At 36.8% G+C, this 15,514-nt stretch overlaps 1 protein-coding gene across 1 annotated transcript; it reads left to right on the top strand.

The window, feature by feature from the left end:
- Positions 1–892: 892 nt before the first annotated feature.
- Positions 893–13,522, top strand: LOC125189560 (potassium channel AKT1-like; the record flags this gene model as incomplete). The annotated part of the gene is made up of 13 exons (XM_048086825.1): positions 893–899; positions 3,311–3,458; positions 4,249–4,614; positions 4,695–4,752; positions 4,850–5,176; positions 5,271–5,516; positions 5,615–5,713; positions 5,798–5,830; positions 5,922–6,103; positions 6,265–6,463; positions 6,539–6,614; positions 7,088–7,894; positions 13,503–13,522. Coding segments are annotated over exons 1-13 (2,568 nt in total), but the record flags the coding sequence as incomplete, so codon positions are not given.
- Between the last annotated feature and the right edge of the window lie 1,992 nt (positions 13,523–15,514).

The raw sequence follows: 15,514 nt of genomic DNA, 5'->3' as shown, positions 1-15,514 counted from the left end.
TCAGCACAAAAAAATAGTGGCGGATATATTCCGCCACTGTAATTTCAGTGACGGAAATTTCAGTGGCGAAACAAGCGGCGGAACAGTGACGGAACAGTGGCTGAAATTCAGTGGCGGAAATGGCGGAAACAAATTCCGCCACTAATAATGGCGCCCCAAAATCTGCCACTATTTAAAAATTTTACTGGCGGAATTTCTCTGGCAGACTTTATTCCATGAGTAATCCGTCACTAAAATTTAGAAGTGGATATTTCCGCCACTGATATTTTAGCGGCGCTTATATTGCCGCGGTTCTGTTCCGCCACTAACTCCATTACTGGCGGAAATATGCGATTTAGTGGCGGTTCCGCCACTAATTAGCGATTTTTTTTGTAGTGACTATAATACTTTTTGAAGGATTTAGAAATAAAAGACAAAGTGTTGCATACAATTTGATGAAATTTGATAAGGAAGTAGAAGTCAACTGTCGCATTTGCTTTACTGCTTCTTTAGATGTGATTCGATTATTGTTAAGACAAAGATTGACTTTTTGAAGAAAAGATGTTCTTGACTGGTACCGTGAGCATAAACTTAAGGTAGCTGCAGTTACATTGGAGAATGCTCCTGGTCACAATCAGATGGTTTGTCCCGTAGTTCAGAAGGGTTTGATAAATTTTTGTGTTTATTTTGGATGATATGAAAAATCATATTTTCTCCCTTTTGGATGATGAAGCGCATGATGCATCGATAAAAGAGAAAATGACTTTAGTTTTGAGATATGTTAAAAATGATGGAAAGATTGTAGAAAGTTTCTTAGTCTTGGTTCTTGAAGGATGGGGTTGACTCAGTATTTGGTAAGTGTGGTTTATCTTTATCATGATTAAGAGGTCAAGACTACGACAGTGCATCAAATATGAGAGGTGAGTACAATGGTCTAGAAACACTTATGTCACAGTTTTTCATTTTGATTCATTCATAAATACTCCATCCGTCCATTAAATATGAAACATTTTAGTTATTTTTATTTTATATATAATATATTTATACATTAGTTTATTTCTCTAGGTTTGTGTAAATTTGATTTAATCGTGTAAATCAGGTTTAGTTTTGTATTATCAGATTTTGATAATGTAAATCAGATTTTGATCAAGTAAATCAGATTTTTATTCTGTAATATCATATTAGTATTTAATCTTGTAAATCAGGTTCAGATCGTTATCGAGTAATTATCATGTCGTGTTAACCCATATTATATATTTATGCTGTCGAGTTCATGTCGTGTACTGATTGGGTTCAAATTTGAAGGTAAGACTTTTCGTCATAGATTGGTGTCAGGTTACTTCTTAATGAGTCATTATCAGGTTGATCCAATAACGATCCAACCTACACAATTTGGAGCCAGAACACAGAAGTACAAATGTGCATGAAACACTCCTAATACTTTCTAAGTAACAATCTTTTATTGTGGACTACAAATAATAAAATTAGATGAGCTGATTTTTAATTCTTTGTAACAAAAGTACAAATATTATTCCCCCAACACTCCTATCGTCTCTTGTTAATTAAATAATTTTTTATTTAAAAAATTCCAAGATTATTGAGTTATTTTTATTTTTAAAAAAATTACTAATATTTTCTCTTATTTTATTCTCTTTTTATATCTCTCATTTTATTTTCTTCTGTTTTATTCTCCTCCACCAGACGCACTAATATCTCTTTTTTAATCTCTATTCCGAAATGAAGTGATTTAGTTAACAAGGAACCGAGGAGCATTCAAATAAAAGTACAAAATATGCATAGTGATGACTGTAAGAGAATGAAAAAGAGCCCATCAGATCCCCTACTGTGCAGCAAAACACAGCACACAGTGCTGTGGTCTAAACGCACAATTTTTTTAATGAAACGCACCTGCCAACTTAGTTATCAAGCTTGACTTTTTTATATTAATATGTTTTGTTATCTAGCATTTAATCAATCCTATTTTTTTATTCTTTTTATATAAGCATAGTTTTGTATCTGACGTAATATTAATATGTTTAGTTATCAAGCATTTAATCAATCCTATTTTTCTTCTTTTTCTTGTTTAATAAGTTTATTTTTATTCAGTTTTTTATTTAAAAGTTCAAAACACAAAATAAACCAAAATATCATTATAGTGAACTAAATATTTTAATAAGTAAATACTTCATTATAAGTTATAGTGTTCTAAATCGCTCTTATAATTATTTTAATAGTAAACTAAATTTGTGTTCTCATATAATGTGTTTAATACTCCATCTATTCCATAGTAATAGGGGCATTTCATTTTCTGCACTCGTTTTGAAAAAATAATTATAAATAGTTAAAGTGAAGAAAAAGTAAAGTAAGAGAGGATATTGTAGATAAGACTCTTCTCTACATTATTCTCTCTCTTACTTTACTTTTTCTTCACTTTAACTATTTATAATTATTTTTTCAAAATGAGTGCGCAAAATGAAATGCCTCTATTACTGTGGAACGGAGGGAGTATTAGTTATACTGTGATCATCTTCATATATACTTCCTTCGTCCCCTCAAAATAAAAACATTTGAAACGACACGAGTTTAATGCAAAATTGATAAAGTAAGAGAGATATAAAATGAGAAGTTTGATAGTGGAAAATGAGTCACGTCTCATTAGAAAGAAATTAATTTCCTGAAAATGAAAGTTTCTATTTTACGGACAAAAAATGAAAGAATTTCTATTTTTAGGAGATGAATGGAGTATATATATATATATATATATTATATTTTTGTTTAATATTTCTTTTTTACATAAATATCTAATGTGATAAAATATTAAAATTAATTCTGACATATACATAAATAAAAAGGGAACATATTAAAATATTACGTCAGATACTATATAAATAGAATAAATATAGGATTGATTAAATGCTTGATAACTAAACATATCAATACTATAAAAAATTCATGCTTGATAACTAAATTAATTGGCAGGTGCGTTTCATTAATAAATTTGTGCGTTTAGACCACAGTACCTGGTGCTGTGTTTTGCTACACATCATGGGATCTCATCCCGAAAAAGAGAGAGAACAAAATATGTTTGAATCGATACAACAACTTTTTGGAATTTGAAAATATTTAAGACATTATCGGAATGAACTTACAAATTGAGTTGAGATAGTAATATTTTTTAATTTGGCTAATATGTCTAGAATTTCCCCAATCAATTTAAGTTTTTGTGAGTTGAGATGATATTTGTTAATTTGGCTAATATGTCTAGAATACCCAATCAATTTAAATTAAGTGTTTTTGTACTGATTTAATTGCAAAATTATATACTTATTAGGATTCATAACAATGGAGAGCATTGACCAGCTATCCCAATGCAGCAATTACAGTCTCACCACCACCATTCTTCCCGCTCTTGGTGCTCGAAGCAATCACACAATCAAGCTTCACTCTTTCGTTATCTCTCCTTATGATCACCGCTATAGGTTTATCACTCTGCCTGTTTTTCTTATGTTTTAAATGGTCATATGATGTGATGATATTTCTGTTTATTTTTAGTGTTACTAGTTTGTAATTTTTTCTTTAATCAATAATTTTTTGTTACTGTATTCTTCCAATTTTTAGATTCTTGTTATGTCATAATATCCGGAATTGACTGCTTTGATTTTGTTTATTTTTTTTATTAAACAATGCTATTGTTGATTGTTTTATTACCTCTGTCCTGGTCAAAATTAAATTGTTGTACTCTCTCCGTCTCATAAGTTTTTCATATTTTTCATATTCCATTAACTCATTTTCAATAAAATTTTATTATAAAATTAATATATAAAAGTAGGACTCACGTTCCACTAATTTTTACAACCCATTTTCCATTACATTTCTTAAAACTTATGCCGAGTCAAAAAATGATAAAATTTTTGGAACAAAGGGAGTACTTCATTTTCAATAAATTAATACTATGCGGTTCACCTATTTTTTTCGCGAATCTTTCCCATGCACTCACAAACATTAACGACATTAATTTTGTTCAAGATTCCGATTCTTCTAACGTTTTTAATATTTTTTCCAAACACATTGACTGGTTGGACATAGTTTCTTTAATTTTGCAACTTTTCCCCATATTCAGTCCATGGATATGCCTTTCTATATTGTTGCATATCAATTACTTGGAATGTATTAAATGAAAATACCCTTTATCCATGTGAATGGTCTTCACCTTGAAAGTGATTATTTTGCTTTATTATTGAAAACATCATGCTTGGATTGATATGACAGAGTTTGGGAATCGTTTCTGGCTATTCTTGTCATCTACACGGCTTGGGCATCTCCGTTTGAGCTCGCGTTTCTTGATAAACCAAGAAGGCTTAATTCTGTCCTAGATAATGTTGTCAATGGATTCTTTGCCATTGATGTCATCCTCATATTTTTCGTTGCGTACTTGGACAAGAGCACATATCTTCTTGTTGACGATCATAGGAAGATTGCAAGGAAATATGCAACTTCTTGGTTGGCTTTTGATGTCATTTCCACAATCCCTCCTGAACTTGTTTGGTACATTTCACCGAGGCCTTTAAGATTACATGACTTATTCAACATGCTTCGTCTTTGGCGTCTTAGACGAGTTAACGCCTTGTTTACTAGGTAAAACAAAATCTCTCATCTCATTTTAAGATTCTCATGTTATATATTTATGGCTAATACCTTTCCTTATTCGATAACAGAATGGAGAAAATTAGGAACTTCAACTACTTTTGGGTGAGGTGTACAAAGCTCATATGTGTAAGTCCATTAAAATTTGTAGACTTGCTTATTTGTTTATGAATAAAGAGATGATGAATTAGTTATTGAACTATATAATGTTTGTTCCTGAGTATAGGTTACTATTTTTTCTATTCATTGTGCCGGTTGCTTTAATTATCTACTTGCTGCTCATAATGATGATCCAACTAACACTTGGATTGGAAAATCTATGCCTCCTGGAGTCGATTTTCGTCAACTGAGCGTATGGTTTCGCTATGTTACTTCGATCTATTGGCCCATCACAACCTTGTCCACGGTTGGCTATGGAGATTTGCATGCTGTGAATGGAAAGGAGATGATGTTTAGCATTTTCTACATGCTCTTCAACCTTGGATTAATGGCATATTTGGTTGGAAATCTGACAAACTTGGTGGTCCATGGCACCAGTAAAACTAGCCAGTATGTATGTAATTTGTACTAACACATTTCAGTTCATTTCTTTGTGAGCATTAAGTTTATTAATTTCTTAATTTATACTATCTATTTTTCAACAACAGCGAGATACTATTCAAGCTGCCACAAGTTTTGCACGGAGGAACCGACTGCCTTTTCGACTTCAAGAGCAAATGATCTCACATCTATCCTTTAAGTTTAAGACAGACTATGAGGGGCTGCAGTGGCAAGAGACGCTCGATTCACTTCCAAAGGGCATTAGATCGAGTATCTCGAACTATCTTTTCTACTCTTTGGTGGATAACGTCTACTTGTTTCATGGAGTATCGAAGGACTTGCTCTTCCAACTGGTAAATTTATAGTACCACTTCAATTTTGCTTTTCATTTTTCCCTTCAGTACATTTTTTCACTACTTTTTTCAATATTATATGCATTCCTAATATTAAGGTATCGGAGATGAGGGCACAGTATTACCCTCCCAAAGAAGACATAATCCTGCAAAATGAAGCGCCCACTGACTTTTACATTCTTGCCACAGGGGCAGTGGTAAAATAGGATCACTCAACTTTTATGCAATACCTTAAAACTGTGCAAAATATTCCACTCTCATTATCTACAATTGTTTTTCAGGAGTTATTGATTATGAAAAATGGAGTTCAACGGGTGAGTTTTATTTCATGATTTAAACCATTTCCAAAAATGTCTTTCCCAAAGACTTATTGATGATAGTGGAGGCAACAAAACAAAAATTCAGGCTATTGGCGAGGTCCAAACCGGTGAACTTTGTGGCGAGATTGGTGTATTATGTTATAGGCCTCAATTGTTCACAGTGAGAACAAAAAGGTTAACTCAGCTTTTAAGACTAAACCGCACCACATTTCTGAACATCGTTCAAGCAAATGTTGGAGATGGAACAATAATCATGAATAACCTTTTGCAGCTATCTATATAAATACACATAAATTTGGATACGATCTTTATATTTAGTAGGCCTCATACTATAGCATGAAAAACATATTAGAACCAAATGGTGCAAACAATGATGAGATCAAAGTTAGCTAATATTTAAACTTATAACTAGTGTATGTGTTTTATTGACAGCATTTGAAGGAAATGAAGAACCCGATAATGGAGGAGATTTTGGTTGAGATTGAGGACATGATTCCACGAGGAAGAATAAATCTTCCCCTTACCCTATGCTTTGCAGCACTCAGAGGAGATGACTTGTTGTTGAATCATTTGTTGAAGAAAGGTATTGATCCAAATGAATCAGACAAGAATGGAAGAACCGCTATGGTGAGTACATTTTAAAGCTAGTTAACTAATTCAAGTTTGCCTTTCAAACACTGTGTGTTTCTTTGTCTCCCTCAGCACATTGCAGCATCTCAAGGAAATGAGCATTGTGTCCTTCTCTTGCTCGATTATGGGGCTGATCCCAATTGCAGAGGTAATTAAACATATTCCATATTGATATTACATTCTACTTGTGTTTGAGACATAGTTTGGACTGGCAAACTAAACACTGGAACTTTGTTTCTTGCTTGTCAATGATCTTGTAATATATGGTTGTTAATTGCATATAATAACACCACACTTATTTTTATTTTTCTAATCTATTTTTGGTAAATGGAACCCACTTTCTACTAACTCATTACACTGACATTCTATTATAAAACTAAAATATAAATGTGGAACTCACACTCCACTAACTTTCCATTCATTTTTCTTCACATTTCTTAAAACTTGCGTCGAGTCAAATATTGACAACATTTTGTGAATGGAGGGAGTTTCGACGAGTATTGTAAACTACACATATTATGAATTGTGCCAAGACATAAAAAGACATAAACGAGGAAAACAGTGTTATCATTCAAATCTTCATCATCCTTCCTCTAATCTTTTCAACACCTTCTTGTGCAGATTCAGAAGGAAGTGTACCACTCTGGGAAGCCATGCTTGGCGGCCACAAACCGGTCATCGAGCTACTCTCAGACAATAGTGCCAAATTATCCTCTGGCGACGTAGGTATGTTTTCTTGCACAGCGGCAGAGCAGAACAACTTGGATCTCCTCAAAGAAATCGTCCGTCATGACGGGGACGTGACCTGGCCGAACCAAAATGGACGCAGAGCTATTCACATTGCCGTCCGTGAAGGTAACATCGAAATGGTTAAATTCCTCCTTGACCAAGGTGCTAACATAGACGATATAGACGAAAATGGCTTCACATCAAGAGACCTAGCGGAGCAGCAAGGCCACAACAATATCAAGGAGCTTTTCACCTCATTCAAAGGAACCAAGAGCGACGCTGCCCACATCCCCGTTGGCAACCAAACTCGCGCCAATGTCGTTCGTTGCTTGAGGAGATTCAAGAGCGATCCCGTCATGTTACCTATGAATCACGACGACATAATATGGAGCAGGACTCGAACGACGAGGCAGAGAAGAGTAAACAACTACAACAACTCCCTATTTGGGATCATGACGGCAACAGCACAGACAGGGGATGAGCCCTTTCTTTGGCCGGCGCCTGCTCGGGTGACAGTAACCTGCCCTGAGAAAGGTGATGTTGCGGGGAAGCTCGTGGTGCGCCCTCGTAGCTTGGAGGAACTGAAGGAGATTGGTGTGAAGATATATGGTTCAGCCTTTGTAAGAGTGTTGAGCAAAGAAGGATCTGAGATTGATGATTTCGAAGTGGTGAGAGATGGCGATCATGTGGCTTTCGCCAGCCATTTCAAGTAAGGATCCTTCATCTTTCAAAATTTATTTTTCACAAGCTATATAATAATTGTAGTTTGCTAATATTATTCTTTTCATAAATTAATTAGAACTGTTGGGGTCTCGGTGGCGCACACCCGAACTCCACATTAGTATGATATTATCCGCTTTGGGCAAAGCCTTCACGGTTTTGCTCTTGGGGTACTCCCCAAAAGGCCCCATACTAATGGAGTAGGGGTAGCCCATTTATACACTTGCAAGTCTTGTTCATTCTCCGATGTGGGATATGGTTTGCTCCCTTTCAAGAACAATAACCGAGATTCATGCACTATGTAGTATGAAAACATCCAAATCAATCCACCGGATTGCCTCACAAATTAAATTTACAAAATACTATCAATTTCTTCTTATTTAAAATCACAAAATGATGAGCACCAGAAAATCTAAGTGGTGGACCTTCTACAAACTGATAGATCACAAAAAAAGAAGCTAAAACTCTCTCCTACATCTCTCTCTGAGTCTAAATCAAGAATAAAGCGAATAATAATTTAACTTGATGATTAAACATCATGCATGAACGAGGCCAGAAGATAGGGCCATGAGCAAGACCGCAGCTTCCTTTTCATCCTGTGGGAAAACTCTATGAATTGCCAATTTGTGGCTCAAGAAATCCTCAAAATCCATCTTCTTCTCACTAGTAGTTTTATTTGATGATCCACCACCACCTACTTTGCACCGTTTCTTACCCGTCTTCTCCTTCACCTTGACCTCGGGTGCCCCTCCGCAGTTGGCTGCCGCCGCCGCTGCCATGGCGCGCCTCGCCTTCCTTTGCCTAATCCCACATGCATTGCAAAGAGACTGCACAATAATATATTCATCATTTTGTTAACATAATAAAACCATAGATACAATTATACTAGTAGGGACGTAATCAAATGCAAATTTTATATATTGTTTTTGATATCATAAGATGTTGATGATGATGATCCTCTATCATACTCATAATACACATCCTAATTCGATCGGATCAAAACATATAAGAAAAAACTATTCACTCAACAATTAAACTTCTTAGATTTTTGTACTACTTGCTGCAATACAGATCATGCAATACTACTTTAAAAACACACACACACACAAACAAGAAAAAGAAATACTCCATCGGTCCACAATTTAAAGAACCCTTTTGACTTGACATAAGTTTTAAAAAATTGTTTGACTTTAATTATAAAGAAAGTAAAGGGAGAATGTGACTAAAAATGGAATAAAGTAAATGGTTCTATAAATTGTGAACAACCCAAAATGGCAAAATAACTCTTTAAATAGTGGACAGAGGGAATAGTGTGTTGTGTACCTGGGGCTGGTATAATTGGGGGTGATCAAACCCCATGTGATCTTCACTTGGATTGAAGAAAATTCGACATGATGCATAAGAAGAAGACGACGAACAAGAAAAAATTTGACGATTTAGGCCAAAATTGAAGGCCTGCTGCTGCTCATCATGCTCCTTATCCTTCACTTGCTCCATAGGAGAAAAGTTAAGGTTCATTGGAACTAGGAAGAGTGTGTAAAAGGTGGAAATGATCTGATGATTAGAGGTGTTTTAAAAGAAGGGAAAATGCAAGGCAAGGTGGGGGTGGGGGTGGGGGTGGGGGTAAGACATTCACGTGACATTAGGACAACCAAACAAACAAAATGGAAAAAAAAGACAAAAGTGAAAAAGGAAGGAGCAGAATGCTACCACACGACCATTTGACAGAACCCTATCCCCTATGCTTCTATTTTTAACACACCAATGCTTACTAATTTTATACTCCCCTTTACTTGATCGATTAATCAAACACAGCAGTTACTTTAGTATTAACCTCAAAGATATATCGTTAATGTTGTTAAACAGTGGTTGATCTAGAATTTTTGATTCGGGAGAACGACAAATAATCAGGAGTTTTGAAAATCCTTACATTCTTTTATATAGAATGCAAACATAATGACTAACAAGAAATCATATAGTGTAAAAATATCTATTGTGGAGTAACTTTTAATTGTTTGATATAACAAAACATGAAAAAAGATAAACAAATTGTTTTAACAAAATAAAACAGAAAAAGAATTAAACAGATAAAGGAACCCAGAAAGTTGACTCAATTCCCTTTGGCAAAAGCTTCCTATTTTATTATCTATTCACTTCACTTTTATATCTTCGTGCCAAAAAGAAATATTCCAAGAAAGATTGGACGAAAGGAGTATAATAATAATAATAATAATAATAATAATAATAATAATAATAATAATAATCCCCTCGTTCTATAAAATAGACTAGAAATAGTATATACTCTCATTTATGTAAACCTTTTCGCATTCTTTTTATTATTTGGGCTTCACCATTCACTACATTATTTCTAACTACTTTTTCTAATTCTTTCTTATTTTAACAATTATACATTAAAACTCATGTCATCCCAATTAATCTATTTTAATGGGATAGATGGAGTAGAAAATTAAAATCCCCCAACCCCAATTCCTGCGTCTCTCAAAAAAAAAGAAATGAAAACCAGACTCCTCCTTTCACCCCTTCCCAACCTGCAATTAGCGGTGAGTAGAACCTACGCTGCCCGCCGGGCATACGTGCTGGCCGCCAAGCCGCAACGGGAAGCGCGGAGCCCCCTTCGGGTGTATGTTGCAGATGCTCTAGCAAAAAACAAAAGCATTGCACGTGCTAGTAGTATACTCCTATTATAGCAAGGGTCTAAATCCCAAACATAATCCACATCACAACAATATATTCTAGTAGTGATTTATTTTACTAAACATCTCGTGGGTAACTATTTACTATGCATGTCACACAAATATAAGGAGACGTGAAAGCATAACTGCATAAGTATATTCTTAATTTATGAGAATGTTTTTCAAATTATTTATTGTGCATGTCACACAATCATGTAGGGTAATGCTAATTGTTCAGAACATTTACTAAGTTGTAACGTATTTGTTTTGCAATGATGTACTACAAGATATATAAATCAGTTTTCTGCATATAAAATACTCCCTCCGTCCCGAATTAGGAGTCACTTATTGTTATGACTCGGGTTTTAAGAAAGAGTTGAAGTGTGTAATAAATGAAGTGAGATGGTGGAGTGTGTAATAAATGAAGTGAGTTGGTTGAAGGTGAGTCCCTTTTTGACTTTTTGGTTTTTTATTTTTGGTTTATTTTAATGTAGATAATGACATTTTGATTTAATTTTGATGAACAATGGGGTAAAATTGTATGACCAAATATGGAAAATTCTAAATGTGACTCTTAATCTGGAACGAAGGGAGTAATAATTACTAAAAAAAAATATGTAGTGCGTAATTGGAAAAATGAAGCCAAAAAACATTGATTGTGTGCGCAGGCAAAAGACAAGAATACCTCTTCAGTCCTCCTCCACACCCATGCTATATATCTAAAGGGGAATGGATCCCCTGCTGTGGCAAAATCACAGCAGGGGATGCTGTGGAACAAAACGCAGCCTCTTGGTCATTAAACGCAGGTAACTTCCTTCTTATCCCTTTTTCTTTCATTTTCTATAAAGCATAGTCATTAGCATTTTTTATATTCTTTGCGTCTTTTTACATAAACACTAATAGAAAATGAAAGAAAAAGGGATAAGAAGGAAGTTACTTGCGTTTAATGACCAAGAGGCTGCGTTTTGTTTCACAGCATTCCCTGCTGTGATTTTACCACAGTAGGGGATCCATTCCCTATCTAAAGTTGGTATCTATCATCTTAATTGTATTTTTAGCTACTACTCTATGTTTTATGGGAATATATTGTTCTTACATATTATTGCCTCCTCCTGTCTCTATTATTTTTAACTCTAACTCATCAGCCGCCACATGACTTGGATCCAGGTTAATATATATGCAATCTTGGTCATACATTCTGCACCCTTCAGACATAGGGCGGAAATCAACCCTCACTTCAATAAAATTTTAAACAATATACTTCCTCCGTCCCATAAAAATATGAACATTTGGAACGACACATGAATTAATGCACAATTGATAAAATAAGAAAGAGATACAAAGAAAAAGTAATTAAAGTATTGTTAGAGTGACCAAATAGAATTGCAGCGGCGGCCTATTGTAAGCCGCCATAGAGCCGTAGGGGTGATCAGTGGCGAAGCCAGAAGTTAAGAGCATCTCCAATGGTAGGCTAGCGACCGGCTAGCCGATTGACGTGGCTAGCCGGTCGGCTAGCCGAACCATTGGAGCAGGCTAGCCGAATTTCGGCGAAAAAACCGGCCAAGGCTAGCCGATTGCGTGTGGCTGGCCGATGCGCTGGCCGCCATTGTGGCGGCGCGATCGGCCAGCGATCGGCCAGCGATGATTTTTAATTTTATTTATTTATTTTTTTAAAACCTATATAAACGCGATTTTAGTTTCATTTTCATTTGCACCGCTTGTTTTAACGAGTTTTTTCTCTCTCTAACTTTCGTACAAGAGCATCATCGAGCGATGAGTAACACGGGTGGTAGCAGTGGTGGTAGTGGTGGGGATGCCGAGGAGTACGAACGGAGGATGAACGAGGCTATGAATGCCTACATGAACCGCGAGATGGAGCGGTACATGCGTAAGGTGGAACAGCAGGCGATACCTCGCCCTCCACGGGTTATCCACCGCCGAGCAGTGATTGATCGGGATCACGCCGCTGCACATCAGCGGCTGTACGACGACTACTTTTCGGAGAACCCGCGGTTTCCCCACACATGTTCCGGCGGCGTTTTAGAATGCGCAGGGAGTTGTTTATGCGTATCGTTGGCGCATTAGAGCGTCGATATCCGTGTTTCCGCTTCAGGCACGATGCGGTTGGCAGACCCGGCCACACCCCTATTCAAAAGTGCATGGCGGCAATCGGGCAGTTGGCCTACGGAGGCGCGGCGGACATGTGGGATGAGTACCTCCACATCGGTGAGTCGTCGCCCCTGGAATGTCTGAAGTATTTTCGTGAGGGCGTGATGAACGTTTTCGGTGAGCAGTACCTTCGAAGCCCTACTCCCGAAGATTATCAGAATTTGATGCGGATGCACGGGGAGAAGCATGGGTTGCGCGGGATGTTAGGCAACATAGACTGTATGCATTGGGAGTGGAAGAACTGTCCGACTGCCCTGGAAGGGGGCCTACACGACCGGCTACAAGTCAAAGAATCCCACGATGATCCTCGAGGCCGTAGCTGATTACCGGCTGTGGATCTGGCACGCGTATTTTGGGGTAGCCGGGTCGAACAACGACCTCAACGTCCTGAACTCGTCTCCCCTCTTCAACGAAGTGCCAGGGCGTCGGTCCAGCCCGTCTCGCTTTGTGGCCAACGGCAACCGGCATGATATGGGCTACTACTTGGCGAGATGGGATATACCCTAGGTGGCCCGTCTTTGTGAAGACGATCAGGCACGCAAGTGATGAAAGAAAGGCCTACTTTGCGGAACGACAGGAGTCGGCGCGCAAGGACGTGGAGCGCGCATTTGGTGTGCTCCGGTCTCGATGGGCGGCAATTAAGGGTCCAACGCGTTTGTGAGATGTCACATGCGTATCCCAAATAATGTACATCTGTATTATCCTGCACAACATGATCGTCGAAGACGAAGGCGTACAACAGACTAGTTGGGCCAATGACGATGAAGCCGGTCCAAGCCACGAAATGGCCACCCCTAGCGTACGACGTGGGGTACCTCTCGATGAAGCCGGCCGCCTCAAGGAATTTGCCGACATGCGCCAAGTGGATGCTCATATTCAACTCCAAAAGGATATAATTGAAGAGTTGTGGGCACGGAGGACTGCACGGCGATAGTTTTTTTCTTTATTATGTACCTTTTTAAATGTAATTTTTTTTTATCTATGTACCTTTTTAAATGCAATTAATGAATTTTTTTCCGTATTGTCTTAAATTTAATTCCGTAATTTAATCATAATTTTAATTCCGTAAATGTAGTATATTTTGAATTATTTTTTGAGAGGCCGGGCCTATGGCTGACTAAATCTGATGTATGCAGCGGGATTTTTAGTGCCGTTGACGTGGCCACTCTCTCTCCCCGCCACGTCGGCAAAGACTAAAAATCCACCGCCCACAAAGGCCACCCATAAGGCCACCGAAGTAGAAAAATCAAAATATACTATATTTACGGAATTAAAATTACGATTAAATTACCGAATTAAATTTACGAGACATATACGGGAAAATTCATTAATTTTATTCAAATTAAAAAAAGTACATTAACTAAAAATCAAAAAAATTACATAATAAAAAAAAATTCGGGCTTCCACACACGAGCCACCGCCCCACTCTATTCCTCACTAATTTATTAAAAAAATACATTATAAAATGTTAGTATGCCTTGAATCCGTTATAGTTTGCCGCTAGCCGAACGGAGGTCTCGCTGTTTCTGTTTTAGGTCTTAATTTTGTATTGGGCTAGTTGTTGTTGTCCATCGCTAGATGTTGCTCTTGTACAGAAATTTAGAGATAGAGAAAATCGCGTTTATATAGTTTTTCAAAAATTTAAAAAAAAGAATTAATTTTTTTTTAAAAGAATTAAAAAAAAATTAAAAAATAGCACTGGCCGATCGGCACGCCACAATGCCGGCCAGCGCATCGGCCAGCGCGTCGCGATCGGCCAGCCCACGCCGAAATTTTAGCCGATTTCCCGCTGGCCGCCTCCAATGGTTCGGCTAGCCGATCGGCCAGCGCCGCGAATCGGCTAGCCGGTCGCTAGCCGACCATTGGAGATGCTCTTATGATTGGGGCCCAAATTACCGTTAACATGATTTTTTTTCGATGTTCGTGACGTCTGTAGCTTAAAATAATTGATATTTTCAATTTTTATGTATGTATAATGGATATAAATGATTTTTTTATAAATGTCACCATAGTAAATATCAATGAAAATGTAAATTATAACAAATAGAATACAATAATTATTTTTTATTTTTATTATGAGTATAATGATGGATGAAAACAATTACGAAGTGATAAAGCATTAAAATTAACATAATTAGTGATCCAAAAGAGAACGAATAGAAATTATGATTAAAAAATTAGAAACAAAAAGAGAAACAAAATATATATATTATATTGTATAAACAGATGAAAGAATAATAAAAAAGATTGTATTAATAGAAAGAATGAGGATAAGAAGTTGTAAGAACAGAATTTAAGAGGTAGCATAAATGATAAAACTGATGGAAGAATAAGAAAAAGTTGCATTATTAGAAAGAACGAGGATACGAAGTTGTATAGATAGAATTAAAAAAGTTGCATAAAATGAAACAAGAGGAAAAAATAGAGGAAACAGCCCCGATGGGAGTTGATCACGGATCTGGCGGAGAGCGGCGGTCACGCGGCTGGGCCGCGGCGGTGCATTTCCATATATTTTTACTTCTTTAATTTTTTTTATCTATAAACTACATATTTCCAATTCGTTTTTTTCATTTGTTTCCAATTTCAAATCTCAAAGTTTTCTCAAATCCACTCTCCGAAAATGAATTGCGTCGATGAGTATCAACACGCATGCGATGAGGCCTATGGCGCGTTGGTTGAAGAGGTTGCGCACGAAATACAGGAGGAGGAGGAGCGTTGGGCGGCGGATGTGGTGGCG

The sequence above is a fragment of the Salvia hispanica genome, chromosome 5 (assembly GCF_023119035.1).
Source record: "Salvia hispanica cultivar TCC Black 2014 chromosome 5, UniMelb_Shisp_WGS_1.0, whole genome shotgun sequence".
NCBI classification, from domain to species: Eukaryota; Viridiplantae; Streptophyta; class Magnoliopsida; order Lamiales; family Lamiaceae; genus Salvia; species Salvia hispanica.
Note: the sequence above shows the minus strand (reverse complement) of the source record. Positions and strands in the feature narration are given on the sequence as shown.